The 18,138-nt window shown below is 34.9% G+C and overlaps 1 protein-coding gene across 1 annotated transcript; it reads left to right on the forward strand.

Annotated features, from left to right (window-relative positions):
* The first annotated feature begins 1,725 nt into the window (after nt 1-1,725).
* FRG1 (FSHD region gene 1) lies at nt 1,726-17,652 on the forward strand. Its single transcript, XM_069493281.1, has 9 exons — nt 1,726-1,951; nt 4,097-4,167; nt 7,656-7,781; nt 8,541-8,598; nt 10,204-10,318; nt 12,591-12,695; nt 15,586-15,677; nt 16,188-16,298; nt 17,532-17,652. The coding sequence occupies exons 1-9, from the start codon at nt 1,890-1,892 to the stop codon at nt 17,566-17,568; spliced, it is 777 nt and encodes a 258-aa protein (XP_069349382.1). The 5' UTR covers nt 1,726-1,889; the 3' UTR covers nt 17,569-17,652.
* The last annotated feature ends 486 nt before the right edge of the window (nt 17,653-18,138 follow it).

Raw genomic sequence — 18,138 nt, forward strand, 5'->3', positions numbered from 1 at the left:
TTTGTAAGGCTTCGCACATGGCAGTAGACTTCTGCAGCAGAAAGCCTACAGGCCAAGAGAAAGTGAGATGATATATTCAAAGTGCTGAGGAAAAACAACTGGCAACCACAACCCAACAAAGCCATCCTTCAGAAACGAAGGAGAAATTAAGGCATTCTCAGACAAACAAAACCTGAGGGAATTCCTTGCAACCAGACCCACCTTACAAGAAATGCTAAAGGGAGTTCTTCAAACTGTAAGAAAAGGGTGCTAATTAATGTGTTGCATGAAAACGTCTGAAGGTGTAAAACCCACAGGTAAAAATAAGTGTTCAGACGAGTTCAGGGTGGTGTAACATGGTAATCATGGGACACAAACCACTTATTTATCCTTAGTAGGAAGGTTAAAAGACAAAAAACCCAAGCAGTCTGACTCTAGAAGTTACATTTTTAACTAGAAACACATTATGTACTTAGTTAGATGAAGGCCCTTAAGGGGAGTCTGAAGGACTTTTGCATTCCCCCAAGCACAGTGGCTTACACAGAGATGACTGATAAATCGATAAGGACCTGACTTCCAATGTCCTCCCTGATATGGCATTTCCCCACCCACCCAATTTTCCCCTCTGTCTTTCAACACACTGCCTCCCTCCTCTCCAGTCAAGTCACACTCCTAACTGTCCCACCTTTCACAGGTTAACTTCAGGCTTTGGAACCTGAATACTTCAACAGCATTAGGTAGGCAGTGCCTACTCCAAGCCAGGGCTGGGTAGAGTGTAGGCGGGAAACAAGGATGAATAAACTACAACTGCTGTCCTAAAAAGAAAGAGCACAATTATGTTACAGCATAAGAAATGCAGGAGATTTGGGGAAGCCCAGGTCATTCAAAGATGGTCTTTTGGAGGAAATGAGGCCTGAGTTCCTCTGAAAGGTTGAAAAAAGGGCCGAGTGAAGGAGTTGCAGCCAACCGCACCACTGCAGGAGCAGGAGCGGCCAATGCAGAGCTCTCACAACGTCGTCGCGGTGCGCGCGACCGGGACTGAAGTGGCAGGGCCAGCGGTAAGAAGGGAGCTTGGTCATTGGTAATTTATTAACTGATGCTAGGACACCCCCGCTCCAGGAACCTGGGACTCCTCTAATAAATTTTAGATAGGGGAATAGTAGTGATCTACGGAGATCACTCGAGGAGCACCACGGAAGGGAGTTTGGAAGGGAGTTTGGAAAGGGGAGAATTATTCACAGAAGAGATTGGAACAGGCAGGAGAAATATCCACGTGGCCGACTCCAGGAGAGCCTCTCCCAAGACTTCAGTCTTCAGTGCCAAACCCCGCCCCACCTCCACCCTAATTCAGCTGCGCCCCCAAATTCGGCACTTAGATTATATTGGACTTGGTTCCGTAATTGTTTCCTGCACATTATTCACGTCTCCCTAGTTAATTAAAACAACGCGATAAGGTTCGTGGCGCTGCATAAAGCCGTGCACGCCGGAGGCCAGACTCACACCGCGCGCCCAGCCTGGTCCCTGGTCACCTCCCCTCAACCTCCCCTCGGCCGCCCGAGCCCCACCAGAGGCGACGCCGACCCCGTCCGCCAGGGGGCGCGTCCGCGCGGGCTTCCGCCTTCGGGAGGCGCAGTTGTTCCGGGTTACGCAAGAGGGAGCCGGAGGGAGCGGCCTCACGCTGACAAACTTGGCCCTCTGTGCTTGCCGTAGCACCCCTGACCGTAAACAGGAAGTAGAATTCTTTATTTGACTCTTCAACGTTCCAGCGAGAAAGGCAAAGGAGTCCGTAGGATCGCTATTGCTGCGGCTGTCTCGCATGCTTTCCGAGAGTTTGCACTTCGCCTCCACCTTTGTACCCCTCGCTCCCGGCCGCCTCTGCTCCAGGTCAGGTATTTGGTCCCTTCAGAACCATGGCGGAGTACTCCTATGTGAAGTCCACCAAACTCGTGCTCAAGGGGACCAAGGCTAAGAGGTGAGACCCTAAACTCGTGCGGGAGACTCTTCTGTTCTTTTCTGACACCCCCGTGCGCCCCCCCACCCCCCCGAGAAGCCCCTGGGAGCCGTACAGGGCTGTCTCTTTAGTCTCCCAGCCCTTGGGCCTGGCCTCTTGTCTGGGCCCGACCGAGGCTGCAACTCAGTTCCCGGCACCCGTGCGGAGCTGGAAAAGCTGTTGCGCCCAGTAAGGGGAGGAGATGGGAGAGGGAGGCCAGTAGCCCCAGAGCCACAAGTTTGGGTCCCCCGAGGCCTCCCTGCAGACCTCTGCGTGGTGGGTCTACATTAATCTGATCATGCAAATCATAATAACTTCCTTTACTGGGGATGATTATTTTCGCCATTGTCTCCCTTCCTCCTAAAAATAATTCTTGATTCATTTGTTGTAATGTAATATACAGAGTGGAAGTGGGCTGAATCACATAGTGGTTAAAGATATGGGCTTTGATAGGGATGTGGACTCGAATCTAGACTCCCCTATTTGCTAATTTTGCGACTTGTGACCAATTGTTTAATATATCTGAGCTTCCATTTACTCATTTTACTCTAAAAGAATTATAAGGATTAAATGAGGTAACGGGCATGCAGTAAATAAATTGAGTCAAATGCAAGGAGGTTGTCATGGTGACTTATGATTATTAGCTATTTAGGGAAAGATACCTGTCCACTCGTCTGCACGTCTTTTTTTTTTTTTTTTTTTTTTTTTTTGCACCTCTTTTTTAAGTGGTAGATTTGTCTGGTGTTGACTATACAGAATGTTTTTGATACTTTTAGGTGAAGTGGAAAGTAAGTATCAAGGAGCAAGGTGAAGCCACTGCCCTTGAGATGAATCACAGAGAAATTTAGTACCTCTTTCAAAAATCCCAGAGCTAAGAAGTGACAGAATCAAGATTTAAAACCTGGCAATCTGGCTCCTAGGGGTTTGGCATCATGAAGAATTTATCCTGAATAAATCTGAGATTTTTACTGTGTGAATTTGCTGGGAGGAGAGCAAAGTTATCTTCTGAAAACTTACTTTATGATTAAAATGCAAACAAATTTATCATCTTAAAATTATAACAATCATAATTTTAATGCATATATAGCACGCTATGTGCCAAGAATTGTTCTAAGCACTTATATATTATCTATTTTTATTTAAATCACTCTTGAGTTTTTTTGGTTGTTACTGACATATAATTCATATATCATAAATAAAGTTCACTCTTTTAAAGTGTACAGTTCAGTGGCTTTTAGTATATTCATGAGGTTCACCACCGTCTAGTTGCTCAACGTTTTCATCACTTCAAAAGGAAACTCTTACCTTTTGAGCAGTCACACATCATTTTCCCCTGCTCCCAGTCCATGGCAACCACTAATCTGCTTTCTGTCTGTATGGATTTGCCTATTCTGAATATTTCATAAGAATGGAATCATACAATATGTGGCCTTTTGTATCTGGCTTCTTTTACTTAGCATAACATTCTTGAGGTTCATCCATGTTGAGCATGTATCAGTATTTGTTTCGTGGCTGAATAATATTCCATTGTATGGATATAACACATTTTGTTTATCCATTCATCAGTTGGTGGACACTTGGGTTGTTTCCACTTTTTGCCTGAATAATACTGCTATAAATATTCTTATATAAGTATTTGTGTGGACATACATTTTTATTTCTCTTGTGTATACATACTTAAGAGTGGAATTGCTGAGTCATATGGTAACTCTTTGTTTAACTTTTTGAGGAACCCCAAACTGTTTCTGAAGAGGCTGCTCCATTTTAAATTTCCACCATCAATGTACAAAAGTGCATATTAACTTTTAATTCTTACAGTAACTTTAAGAGTAAGGTTATTGTCTGCATTTTAGCAGTGGGGAAACTGACTCACAGAGAGATCATGCAGTACCTTTTCCAAAAATCCCAGAGCTAAAAAGTGACAGAATCAGGATTTAAAAGCCAGCAGTCTGGCTCCAGAGTCTGCTCTCAACTGTAACACAATAAGTACAGGGTCAGAAGCAACTTCTCAGTACTGTAAGAGGGCATATCAGTGTAAATTATCATAAATCAATAATTTATAAGTGGATGTACAGCTTAAAAGACTCTTCTAAGCTTTCATCTTGTGGTATAAATTATCTCCTGTAGTAAGAAGAAAAAGAGCAAAGATAAGAAGAGAAAAAGAGAAGAGGATGAAGAAACCCAACTTGATATTGTTGGTGAGTCGGTTTTCAATGCTTTATTCTGAGAAAAGTTAACATTTGTTAAGATGTCATTTAAAATATTTTCCTGGTTAGATATATATGATCTGTTCATATTTGTCTTAAAGTGCTCAAATGATTTACAGCTGTAGATTCCTTTTATTTTTCAGCATAATACATGATACTGATGCCTTTTTTTCATTATTGGAACAAAGCACGGGAGAGAGGAAGCATAACTCTGATTCAGCAGGCACCGTTAGACTACTTAATAGCCAGAGATTCTGATACATAATTTTAAAGGCCTAATGTAGATAAATATTATTTAAACAAATATGTTTTATAAATTATTTTCCCTGGACATGTGTTCATCTTAGTTGTAGAAGTCAGTTATTTGTCTCTAGAGGAAGTATATTCACAGTAAAAATCATTATTTTATAAACTAGGAAATGAATGAAAATCTTCAACAGAATAGAACATTAAGATAGCCTATAAATGATACCATAAATAAACTGCTCCAAACACATTTAACCAGGCTGTTTTTCATTTAGTCCTTACCTTTCCATATCTATACTTTAAAGCAATTTTTTTCTCTTTTAAAACTTGGCAAATTGCATTTTGAAACTTCATAAATTATGGTACCTTTAAACATATATAAAAATATGGAATAGTATAAAGCTACCTACCTGTCTTGAGATCAGGTAGTGTAAGTCCTCCAACTTTGAACTTCTTTTTTCAAATTAACTATTCTAGGTCTTTTACATTTACATATGAATTTTAGAATCAGTTTATTAGTTCCTACAATAAAGCCTGTTGGATTTTCTGGGAGAGTTGTGTTAAATCTAGATCACTTGGGGAGAATCAACATCTTAATATTGAGTCTCAATAATTTGAAGTTTTCAGTGTAGCAGTCTTGCATGTCTGTTTAAAACTTATTGTTAAGCATTTTATGATTTTGTACTACTATAAATAGAATTCTTAAATTTTATTTTCCAATTGTTTGCTGTCAGTATATAGATATACAATTGATTTTTGTGTATAGACCTTGTAGTCTAAGATGTTAAATTCACTTATTACTTCTAGTGTTTTTGCCTGTATAGAAAACTAAGAAATCTGCAGTCATGTTTCTTATGACTATAGTTTTACATCTTTCTTTCCAATCTTTTGTGTCTTTTGTTTATTTTTATTGCTTTATTATACTAACCAGGACTTCTATAATGTTGAACAGAAGTCATGAGAATGAACATAATTGCCTTGTTCCCAATCTCAGGCAGAAAAGCTTTCAAGCCATATGGTATGATGTTAGCTGTAGAATCTTCATCGGTACTTTCTCTAAATGAGGACATTCCTTTTGAACTTACTTTCTTGGGAGTTTTTATCTTAAAGGTGTTTAATTCTATCAAAGGCTTTTTTCTGCATACATTCAGTGCCTTCTCTGTACCAGATATGCCTAAACAAGATAGATCTGGTCCTGCCTGTTTAGAAATAACAGACCTTATTTCTAAAAAGCTAAATAAAAAATTAACAATATGTGACAAGCTTTCACATGTGTTGTAAGACAACACAGCAGTCTGTATAAGATTTAAAAGGAAATAACTTTAAGCATGTGTCTATATTTTGTTTTGAAAAATGACAAGTAATGTTTTGGGATGGATTCTCAGATCCGGCTTAGGTGTCTGCAGCATACACATACATCGCTTTGGCTGTAACCTCACTTTTAGAGATAGGCAACTTTAGTGTCCAGTGCTTTTTTACAGCCAAAAGCCCCAGGGGTGATATTGGCAAATACTATGTTATGTTACTTTAGTAACATACATATTTAATGCATTCATTTAGTATAATGTCTTCAGGGTTCATCCATGTTGAAACACAATTTCCTTCCTTTTTAAGGCTGAATAACATTCCATTGTATGTATGTACCATATTTTGTTTATTCATTCATCCATCTGTCAATGGACACTTGGGTTGCCTCTGCCTTTTTGACTATTGTGAATAATACTGCTGTGCACATGGATGTACAGATATCTATTCAAGACCCTGATTTCAATTTTTTGGTGTATATGCCCAGGAGTAGAATTGCTGGATCATATGATAATTCTATTTTTAATTTTTTGAGGAACCACCATACTGTTTTCCATAATAGCTGCACCATTTTACATTTCTACCAGCAGTGTGCAAAGGTTTCAGTTTCTCTACATCCTTACCAACACTTGTTTTTCTGTTTTATTTTGATAATAGCCATCCTAATGAGTATGAAGTGGTATCTCATTTGCATTTCCCTAGTGGTTAGTGATGCTGAGCATCTTTTCATGTGTTTATTGGCCATTTGTATATCTTCTTTAGAGAAATGTCTGTTTAAGTCCTTTGCCCAATTTTGAATTGTGTGGGTTTTTTTTTTTTTTTTTGGAGTTCTCTATATTAGATTTTATTCCTTATAGTATGTATAATTTACAAATATTTTCTCTATTCCGTGGGTTGCCTTTTTACTCTGATGCAGTGGTCCTTCCATGCGCAAAAGTTTTTAATTCTGATGAAGTCCAATTTGTCTATTTTTTCTTTCATTGCCTGTTCTTCTCATGTCATATCCAAGAAATCATTGCCAAATCCCATGTCATCAAGCTTTTTCCCCTGTTTTCTTCTAAGAGTTTTATAGTTGTAGCTGTCACATTTAAGTCTTTGATGTATTGTAAGTTAATTTTTATATTTGGTGTTAGGTAAGGGTCCAACTTCATTTTGGCAAAATCTTACTGATTTTTTTAATTAATTAGGAAAAGCCTAAATGTTTAGTTGAATAGGAAACTGCGTAACACTGTCATTATCAGACCTTGCAAAATTAACAAGAATTCCTTAATACCATCTAATATCCTGTTAACTATGATCTCATTTGTACTCTAAAGTACAATTCAGGGGAAGATTTTGGGTTATTCTTTTTTCCATTAAAATATAAACTTTTACAACAATTGCTTCAATAATCTTACTCTAGAGTTTAATGTTTCTATTGGTGAATTAGAAATTAGTGTACATAGACATTGATTCTGCTCATTTTGTTTCTAATCTAAAATCATAGTTAAGGCTGGGAAGTCTTTCTGCAGAAGCCCATAATATAATGAGCGTTGCCTCTGGAAGGCAGGCGTGGATGGCTGGATGGGGTCTGGAAGGAGAGAGACTGTTCTCTGTATCATTTCATATCGTCACAAGAACCTAATCCTGACTGTGGTAGTAGTCACATGAATCTACACACATACATGCAAACAAGTGCTTGCAAAACTGGTGAAATCTGAATAAGGTTCATGGATCATATCAATGTCAGTTTCTTAGTTTTGCCATTGTAAAATAGTTATGTAAGATGTCATAATTGGGAGACAGTGAGTAAAAGGTATATGAGATTTCTGTATTATTTCTTACAACCACAAAATAAAAAGTTTTAAAAGATAAGTTATAGCAACAATAAAAAAGAACCTTGTGTCAAAGCTGAAATATAACATTTAAATATTGATTTTATTTTTTAGGAATCTGGTGGACAGTAACAAACTTTGGTGAAATTTCAGGAACCATAGCCATTGAAATGGATAAAGGAACCTATATACATGCACTTGACAATGGTCTTTTTACCCTGGGAGCTCCACATAAAGAAGGTTTGTGTTTGTTGGAAGCAATGGAAGGGAAAGGCAATGGAAGGAAGGCTAAATTCTAACTAGTCTCAAACATATTTCAAAGGGATGGAGCCCTTACATTTGACTCCTCCTTATTTTTCCTTCCTCAATATTTATCAATCATTGGCAACTCCCTCTTTTCAGTATAAGCATTTGAAAACATTCTGTATAGTTCCAGAAGAGTATCTTTGGAAATCAAAAACAACATGAATAGTTAAAATAGGAAATAGAAAGAAAAAATAAAACCTGGTTGAATCAAAGGTTTGGATTTCTCCCCCCTACCCCCCGACTTATTGCCAAAACTAACCTGGGTGTATTTAACAATTTGAAGTTTTCTCATTCTCTTTAGCCTATCAGAGGAAGCGCTAATGAGACATGAAGTAATTAGAAGGTAAAAAGCAGTATCATTTGGTCAGAATGGCCATCTCTTACATGAAAGCATTTAGTTTTTAAAATATTGTGCTTATTTGTGACTGTACTTTAAAAAGTAAAAAAATATCTTGGAAGTGATTAAAGAAGCATCATGCTACTGTATCTTACTAAACATGTAAAACTGGCACTGTTGTAAGAAGATAAAATAGATCTTGATTCTATAGATACTGTATTATTACAATTATGTCCTAATATCTTAATATTCTTACACTTAAAAGAAAAGAGCTACATTTTTAAAACAAAAGAATATATCATATCTATGTTTATGACAAATGTCAAATTTATTTTCAAATGTTTTTTCTTCAATAGTTGATGAGGGCCCTAGTCCCCCAGAGCAGTTTACAGCTGTCAAATTGTCTGATTCCAGGTAAGCTTGAGTTGAACTACAAGTAATAACCATTTATTTTTTAATTTAATTTCCTTCATTAAAAATTTCAATATTTAGATTACTTAAGCTCATAGAGCAATTTTGATGTAAAAAACAATAAATTTTTTTTGAAAAGTGGATTTTGTAATCTACTTTTAGTGGATTTCCTATCAATATATAATACTAGACTGGAAAAAAATATGTAAGTTTAAGAAATTAAGCTTACTAATGTCGCAGACCAAACAAGATAGATTAGATTAGGAAGATCATGTGAAGAAAACAAGCATAATACAAAACCTGGCCCAATGTTGCTGTGATATATAAACTCACTGATCAGAAGTCAGGAGATTAACAGGGTTATAAAAAAAAAGAATATCATCGAAACCTTCAGAGAACATTATATCATCATAAAGACAAAAAGAATGTTTTACTCATTATTTTTACAATCATTATATAAGGTGACCTTTTTTATTCTCTCAATGCAGAAGTGCAGAGTGATACTTTGAGTCTTATATGTTGAAAGTGAATTTCAGTATTCTAGCAATTGGTTACATCAACATGATAATGATTTGTATTGTATTATCAATAACCTGTAAATGAGTATAAAGTCAATTCCCTGGAGATTGGTAAGGTCAAAAATTAGAAATCATAATTTTTTTAAAAAATCACATTACAATGATTATTTCTATACTTTTCTTTGAAAGTCTGGTAAGTGTGGTAAAAGACTTCTAAAGAATGAAACCAAAGGAAGAAAAAAATCAATAGATACAAACTCCTTTACTGTTATAAACAAAAAAAATAATAAAATTAACAAGTGAGGAAAATATTTGTGACAACCTTAATAAGCAGTGAGTTCTTACTCTTCTAATGTATGTACTAAATTTATAACACTAATGACCCCCATAGAAAAATGGCAGTAAGACTTCAATAGAAAAATGGACAAGGGACAGAACCAGATAAAAAGGAAAAGAAATGCAAATGCCACTCTAATTAATAACTAAAATGCAAATTAAATGGGATACTATTTGTTCCATGTCAGGTTTTCAAGTATTTTTTTAAAGTCGTAATGTTTAAAAACCCTGTGATACAAAAGATGCTGTCTTGATCTGAGGAGAGAATGTAAGCTGATAAAGCTTTTTCTGGAAAACAGTTTGACAGCTTATAATAAGTGCTTTAAAGTTGATACCCTTTGATCCAATAATTTTTTTTCTAAGAATCTCTGCTAAGGATAGATTCAGCAATTTTGTTTACAGAGAAGACATCAATAGGACCGTTTATAATAGCAGAAAAAATAAACTTTTATGCATAATATAACATTTATAACTATTAAGAGTAGTATATTTGAAGAATAATGAATTTGGAAAATGTTTGCTATATAATATATAATGTAAGATATTAAAAAACAGAATAAATATAAAACTGTGTATATAGAACTGCACTATCCAATATGGTAGCAACAAGCCACATGTAACTTTTGAACATTTGGAATATATCTAGGCTGAAATTTTCTGTATGTTTTTATGTTCCATATTTAATTTAATTAATTAATAATTTAATTTTCTTTCTCTCGGTTTTTAACATCTTATCTCTTTTATTAATGTAAAGAATTGCCCTAAAATCTGGCTATGGAAAATATCTTGGTATAAATTCAGATGGACTTGTTGTTGGGCGTTCAGATGCAATTGGACCAAGAGAACAGTGGGAACCAGTCTTTCAAGATGTAAGTGCTATTCCTGTTTATAAAAGTCTCCTGTCAGTGTAAGAGAAAATCTTAAACAGTCAATAATATATTTTAAAATTTAATATATTTTAAAACAGCAAGAAAAAGTTGGGTACAATAATATAGTATTTTAAATTGAAAAAAATCAGTGTGAGCTTATAACTTTAAAGAGATCTCAAAAAATAGTGCAACAAAAATAGCAGTAGTACTTTTGCCCACCATTGTCCCTGTACACCCTGAGTGCTTAGATGTGGGTCTGTCTTATTTTCCATTAAATAACCAGGACTTTGGAGACGATAGCCAACTTTAAATCTCAGGGTAGGAACACAGGATAGTTCAGGAGTATCCTCTTATTAGGAGAAATCATGGATGCTTTCAGAAACATCAGAGAACAGTGGAGAAAGCTAAGACCAAGTTGTGACAATTTGTGCATAAAATAATAAATAATGATAATGGTTCATTGAAATAAATATAGTCTGTAAAAGTCAGTTCATAATGAAGTTCAGAAAAAGAACAAATAGAGTGTACAAAAAGATAGTTTTAATACGAGAGAAGGATAGAGATAATATCTTAATTCTTACTAATGTTAGTAAGTAAGCAATTGCAATATGTGGATGTTTTGTTAAGTCTTTGTTGATACAGAATACATCGTATCTTTTTCTATTTGTGTAAGCAGTGAGGATTGAACAAAACTTTGAAAGAGCTAAACCATCTCCAAAAAGTAGATACCATATCAAGAACAGTAAGGACCAGTGGGCACCAGGTAAAACAACCAAGTGGAAGAGAAGTTCAGTAGCTGAGTAGCAGTCTTGGTAATATACAATAACATATTCAAAATAGGATTCAACAGTGTTTTTCAAGATGATAAATTAACCATCCCCCAAAAGAGATGATTACTTAGACTCATTCTTTTAATCCCTTAGGATAAAATCTTGAGTCAGTGACTTTCAAACTTAATATTTTGATCCCAACCCAGTGAGAAATGCACTCAGTGCACACATGTATAACTGAAGCAAGAGTTGTATTTAACAGTACTTATGTATCCATGTGTTATGCATGCTGATATTTTCTATTCTCTTTTACCCTTTCTGTGTCTTTTTTTTTTTTTCTAATACTGGTCAGAAACCACTAAATTGATTTCATGACCCACTAATGGGTTGCAACCCCTTCTAGATGATCTTACTAATTATGAGAGTTACTGATGATAAAAATTAAACCAACAGAAAAGGGCAGTATATCATGAGAACCAAGATGATGAGTCAGATACTGTTACACTAAGATATAAAACTTTAGAAAAGTTCAGTTCATTTTATTTTTAGGAAGGATACTGAATTTCAAAAGTTTAAATTTAAATGAAAGAGACACTGAAAAGACCCTGATGTAACAAGTTAAACCTTATTGCAGAAAGGGATGCCGCTGAGTGATCTGCTGCACAGGTTTCAGTCACCTTAGATCCTACAGCAGGGCCCTGGTGCTCACTGAGTCATTCGGGTGACAGCCTGGCCCCTGCCACTGAACTAAGAAATGAGATCACATCCATGCTATTAGCGCTTTTGTAACTGAATATAAGGTTATTACTACATTTTATAATTACTATATTTGTATATAATTTGATGTTTAAAGTATTCCGAGTTTTCCAAAAGAATCAGCCAAATACAAATTATAATTAAACCTTATATTTGTTAAGAGAATTTAATTAACCAAATTTATAATCCAGGTTTAGATACACAAGAAAGTCGGTTTTCAAAGTTTTGTTTAATAGAAATCAGTGTAATACATCAAACATTAAACAACTCAGAAGTCCCTCAGACATTGATACTTAAATTCAAAGGCATCAGAGGTATTTTATATTTTTTTTATATTTCTAATTATGAAGAAAAGAAATTTTATTTAAAACACTATTTGAATAATTATTATGCATTATTTATAAATTTTGTCTTTAAAACCTAATTTTTTAAAAACCAAACTAAATCAGTTATATCCTCAAGAGATCTTTTAGGCCAGAGGAAACAATTCTATTTCATCTAGTTAGAATTTAGTCCTACTAGAAAAATTAAACTAAAAATGTTTATTGTTATAATCTTTAAGTACTAAAATTATAGGTGATTTTTGTTTTCTTTTATGTATGTTTCTGTATTTTCCAGGTTTTCTCCAAGTTCTTTTTCCTGATTTTAGAATCAAGGAGGAAAAATTAATTTAGTCTAAAGGCTTCATTAAGATTTCTTCTGCAGTTATTCTCATCACTCTGTTTCCGTTGTTTTGTTTAACATAGGGGAAAATGGCTTTATTGGCCTCGAATAGCTGCTTTATTAGATGTAATGAAGCAGGTGATATAGAAGCAAAAAGCAAAACAGCCGGCGAAGAAGAAATGATAAAGGTAATCATATTTTTCTACAGACGAATACATATCACAAAGGTGATGTGACTGCATATCTCTAAAACACTGAATCATCAATTACTATCACTTTAAAGATTTAACTAATAGCTTCTTATAATATGATATTCCAAATAGGCTCTGGTTTTAATCATAAATCCCGTAATTCATGGCTTGTTTGCACAACGTAGTAGAGAAATTGCTACATCTACAAGCTACCTTGCTATTAGCTCCATGTATCAGTATCTTTTTCTCAGTAGTTCCACATGCTTTTTAGGCTTCTTTTTTTTTCTTCTTGTCTGTATTTTAAAAGTTAGTTTTTTAATAGATAAAATGTGCTCATGATTCAAAATTTTTGTGATAAAAACATATAAAGACATACTCCTCCCATCCACCATGTTCACCTGTCTTCCATTTACCCTGTTTCTGTCCCTCCCCCTTTGTTTTTTTGTATAGCCTCCTAAAGTTTCTTTATAAATACATGAATATGTTGATAATTTTCAACTTTTTTGCATTAAAGGTAGCCTCCTGTACACAGTGTTCTAGACTGATGTTTTTTCTTAATATTATATCTTGGAGATTTTTCCCCAATCAGTATGTGTGTAGAAAATTTTCTCTTTATCTCTCCTTCCCTTCCCTTCTTCCTTTTTAACAGCTACATTGTTAGTATTCCATTTTAGGGATGCACCTTAATTTATTTAATCAGGCTCTTATAGATGGAAATTTAGGTTGTTTCCAGTCTTTTGCTTTTACAAACAGTGCTGCAGCACATAACTTTGAATATGCATCAATTTGTAGGTGTGCAGGCAGAGCTGAAGATAAATTGCCAAAAGCAGAATTACAGGGTCAAGGGGTTTATGCATTTGTGATTTGGTTAGATACTACCAGGTTCCCTTCCATGGAGGCTGTACTAACTTACACACCTGCCAACATGTGTGAGGAGGTTACAAGATTGTTTTGTGTTTGCCTAATGCTTGAGTTTTCATGATGTGCTAGTCCCTGTAGAAAACGTAAAAGCCATAGCAGAACTTCTAGGGCTTTAGCCCTCAAATTTTTGATGTTTTTATGAATAAATTCAAATTCATCTTTACATGAGGAAAAACATGAATCATGTAAAACAAATGTTTGTTTGTTTGTATTTCATGTGTGTCATATAAGCCAGAAATAAAAGTCCCTTATTCCAGGCTAAATTCCCTAATCCTACTCTTTGTTTTACTTCATTGTAAAAGTTATACAGACATCTTCATACTATATAAATAGATAACTGCAGGATAACAGGTAAATCAGGTTGTTAACTGGAATTTAATGAAGGCCTTTTTAAGGGTTAATTTTTTAGACTTACAAAAATTACTTGGTCTTTAATGACATGTGCACACCAAGATCTGTCTAAAGAATAACTCCTACCTTCTTTACACATTGTTTTTCATTTTCTTGGCATTCCTTCCCAGTACAGAGCATTCTGAACCTTGCTTTATTTATCTTGTCGAGAGTCATAGGTTGTGGCTAGTCTGTCTGATCCACATTTGCTGTGTACAAGGCATTAGGGAGGCCAGAGTGGAAAGCTCTAAGAGGTAGGGGGGGAAAAAAATGCCTTTTCCAAAATATTCTTCATTTTAATAAATGAAGCATAAAAATCCATGTTATGTTTTCTCTACTACCAGAATAATTTGAAAGCATCTATCAAATATCTATACATGCTTTGTGTCAGATTTTCTGTCATATATTTGATTTTATTCTTAAAATATTCTTGATTTTCATGATAATTTATAGTCTTTTAAAGTATTCTTTGTACCTTGAAAAATATTGCTCATCTTTTAAACAAGAATAACAATACTGCCAACTCTTTATTTCATTTTCTGGAGTTGGTTGATGGAGAAAGAGATACCGGTCTAGAAGACAGCATAGGAATTAGAAATTTTAGTGTATTTTCCATAATTTTTCAGATGAAGTACCCATCATACTTCCCTGGATATCTTTGGTTAGTCAAGAACCTGGACGCTCTGAGCAATGATTATCCAGGACTCTTTCCCCTTGCCATTTACACTGCAGTGTCCGCTAGTCTGTGCCAGTCATCCAGCTTTGTGAGAGGTCTTACCTACCAGAACACAGATCCATCTTACCAAAGTAGTGCTGTGCCACAGGCCTTCGCTGGGAATGTTCCCAGATCTTTTAGAACCCCTCTAACCAAAACTGTCACACACATCATTGGCCCAAACAAGTTATTGGTCATCACTTTATAAGTAATGTTGGAATGGGACTCTGGGCCACAGAGATCACTTTGGAGACATGGGTCCTTTGGGTTGCAAATTGCTGTTTTCAAGGGCAATCCTAATTGTATCCAGATCAATTAATTTATGGCAAGTGATAGTGAGTGTCTGTTTAAACATATGAGGATATAAGAAGCATTTAAAAGGGGTAGATTCCAATTATATAAAAACAAGTTGTGTAATGTTATAAATTTGATAGATTTGGTAATAGTCTGTGCAAAACAAAATAGCTGCTGTCTTAAGCTTTCCATCTAATAAAATAATGAACACTGTCTACCAGGGATAATTTGATCCCAGTGTATTTACTTTGGGGCCAAAATTAAATGAGTTAAATGATTGCCTAGTTGCTCAGTAGGATCTGATCTGTAAAATGTTTTTCAAGTAATTTTCTCTGTAGTGTTTCTGACACAAGGCCTGTACAGAAGCATAGGATAGCAATTATCTATATAAATCATACATACAAAAAAAACATATCCAGAACCTGTCTTTTTCTGAATCTAATTGCTAAGTTAATTATTTTCTTCTTTTACATAAGAAATCACCTAGAATGTTCTTGTACAAGAAGTAAAGTGAGGAAGGTGAGAGATAAATGTCTAACCTATTGGATTCTCTTGTCCAATATCCAGATTCGGTCCTGTGCTGAAAGAGAAACCAAGAAAAAAGATGACATCCCAGAAGAAGACAAGGGAAATGTGAAACAGTGTGAAATCAATTATGTGTATGTATTCTTCTCCTTTTAGACCTACAGATTTGACAGTGAAGCACTGCTCAAGGTGCTTTTAAAATAAAATACGTTAAAGACGAGAAGAGGCAGCATAATGTACACTCCAGGACAAAACACTGAGCTAAATGCTTTTCTTTTCCTGAGGCTCTAGAGGCTTCAGTTTTCCTAATCATCCTGCTGGCTCTCAAAGGTGAAGGCATTTGAGTTAGTCATTTTCCTTATTCATTAACAGGATGGCTACAAAGCCAACCAAAGGCTGTTGGTGGCCAGGACACAGGGACTCCAGCGGCACGCCCTGAATAGAAGTGGGGCTGCCCAGACAATGGCCCTCTTGATGGTGGGTCACAAAGGGCCATCTTTGTAGTTGAAAAGCTAGAGGTTATTAAAAAAATTCTAATTACATTCTTTTAATAAGTGAAAAATTAACAGTATTCATAAGTGCATCAGTAAAACATTTATAATCAATGTTTGGGATATTTTCAATGAAGACATTTTTATTTACAGAAAGAAATTTCAGAGCTTCCAAGACCACAAACTTAAAATAAGTAAAGAAGACAGTAAAATTCTTAAAAAGGCTCGGAAAGATGGATTTTTGCATGAGACGCTTCTGGACAGGTAGATATAAATTTACTTCACCTATTTTCAGTAGCGAAATAGAAATGGCATGCATAAAACCAGTGTTCCTTTTAAATTACTAGTTTTCAAATTTTTGTCCTTATTTATAATTTCTGAATTTGGTAATATTACTTAGGACATCATAAGTCTGAGAAAAGATTGCCAAGAAGAATATCTAAAAATTATGACCAGATTCTAAGTATTTATGTACTTTATTGTAAGAAATTCAGGTTTGACTGTGTATCTACCTTATAAATCTCTTTATTATCATCTTTTTATAGCTATTAGAACCAGAGTTAGAAAGTATTAATAGTTGTTTTCCCATTCCAGCAGCTGTAGGTTTAAAAAAAAGAGAGAAATAGTTATTTGTCTAATTGACTAATGTCAAAATTCTGTGGGTTCTACTAGAGTAGTCACAGTTTCCTTAAAGTGAAATAAAAATAGGTCAGTTAAAAAATGACTAAATATAAAAGTTAAATGAAGTTGAAGCAGTTTTTAAGTCAGATTCAGGTATTTATCAAAGTACATTATTAGTATTTATTTATTACTATTCCTATTTAGATAAGTAATGACCTAGGTTTACAACACAGAAAAATAGGCAAAGAGGTTTAGCTGTGAGCTTACTACTATAAATCAAGTAAGTGCCAGATTTTGGTAATCTCCAGAAACTCATTCATGTCCTGTGTTGCAAAATTACTCTTGACCTTTCTTTATATAACCTGATAAAGGCAATGCTTAATTATATAGTTCTGAATTCTTACCTGGAATCAATAAATGAGGTAATAATTTTTTTCAGCTGAACAAATAATATGTATCTAGTTCTAAGAAATCAAGAAGAGAATGTAACATATAATCAGTATATGGACTCTAGAATAAGCTCTCTATCCCATAACTTTATCACTTGTAAAAATACGGCATTGCCACTCCATTAAATAAAAATTTAGGGCACAGTTAAATTCAGAAGTAATCAAAATTGCTATCGTGGATTGAAAAGCGCTTGGACAACATTTGTTAACTATTAGGAAACAACTTTCACAAGATTAGAATCCATTTTGTATAGAAATAAAATTGAAAAGTAAAATTTTAATAAAATATTTTCATGTAAGTGTTGTGGTAATATAATAACCAAAATTGATCACACAATTTTTAAGCATGAGTTTTATATTTGGCAGCAGTTGACTATGGTATGTTTTACACAGATTAATTTTTTATTATTTGTCTTTGTTTAAACAGGAGAGCCAAATTGAAAGCTGATAGATATTGCAAATGACCGGGATTTTTGTTTCTGCCTTATCTTTTTGTTTTTTCTGAATAAAATATTCAGTGGAAGTGTTTTTACAGAGTTCTTGGGCTGTTATGGACTTACTGTTTAACTAGTAGCCAGTTTAACCAAGATTAAACAAGTTTAATCAAGATTCTTTATGGTATTTTTTAGCTAACTGCTGTGTTTCACATGGAAATGAACCTTAGTACACACTTAAAGTACCACAGAATTTTTTTTTCTGGATTTCCTATCATAAAGGATGAAGTACCACTCTAAGAAACTGATTTTTCCTGTTCTGCTTGTGGAATCTGTCTTCTTACTTTACAATCTTACTTTACGTGATACAATAGATGCTTTATTAGTACCCTTAATAGGAAGTTAGAAACTCCCAATCCAGTCAACCCACAAGGCTTTGATTGTGCCTCTTAAACACTGCCCAGATCACAGACAGTCTAAACAGATCTCAGAACAAGGGGCTGGGCAGGGAGAAGGAAGTCTGTTAGGCTGTGGGATGGAAAGTGGAACGTTACAAAAGAACAAGTAGGCTCAGAACAGGTAAGAGGGTAAGAAAGTAAT

This window comes from Eulemur rufifrons, chromosome 18 (genome assembly GCF_041146395.1).
Source record: "Eulemur rufifrons isolate Redbay chromosome 18, OSU_ERuf_1, whole genome shotgun sequence".
Lineage (NCBI taxonomy): Eukaryota > Metazoa > Chordata > Mammalia > Primates > Lemuridae > Eulemur > Eulemur rufifrons.

Excerpts from the sequence above, each read along its gene's own strand:
- FRG1 (XM_069493281.1), top strand. The coding sequence starts at position 1,890 with ATGGCGGAGTACTCCTATGTGAAGTCCACCAAACTCGTGCTCAAGGGG. Across the intron at positions 1,952-4,096 it reads AAGGGGACCAAGGCTAAGAG|TAAGAAGAAAAAGAGCAAAG; the intron begins GTGAGACCCTAA and ends TATCTCCTGTAG. Across the intron at positions 15,678-16,187 it reads CAGTGTGAAATCAATTATGT|AAAGAAATTTCAGAGCTTCC; the intron begins GTATGTATTCTT and ends TTTTATTTACAG.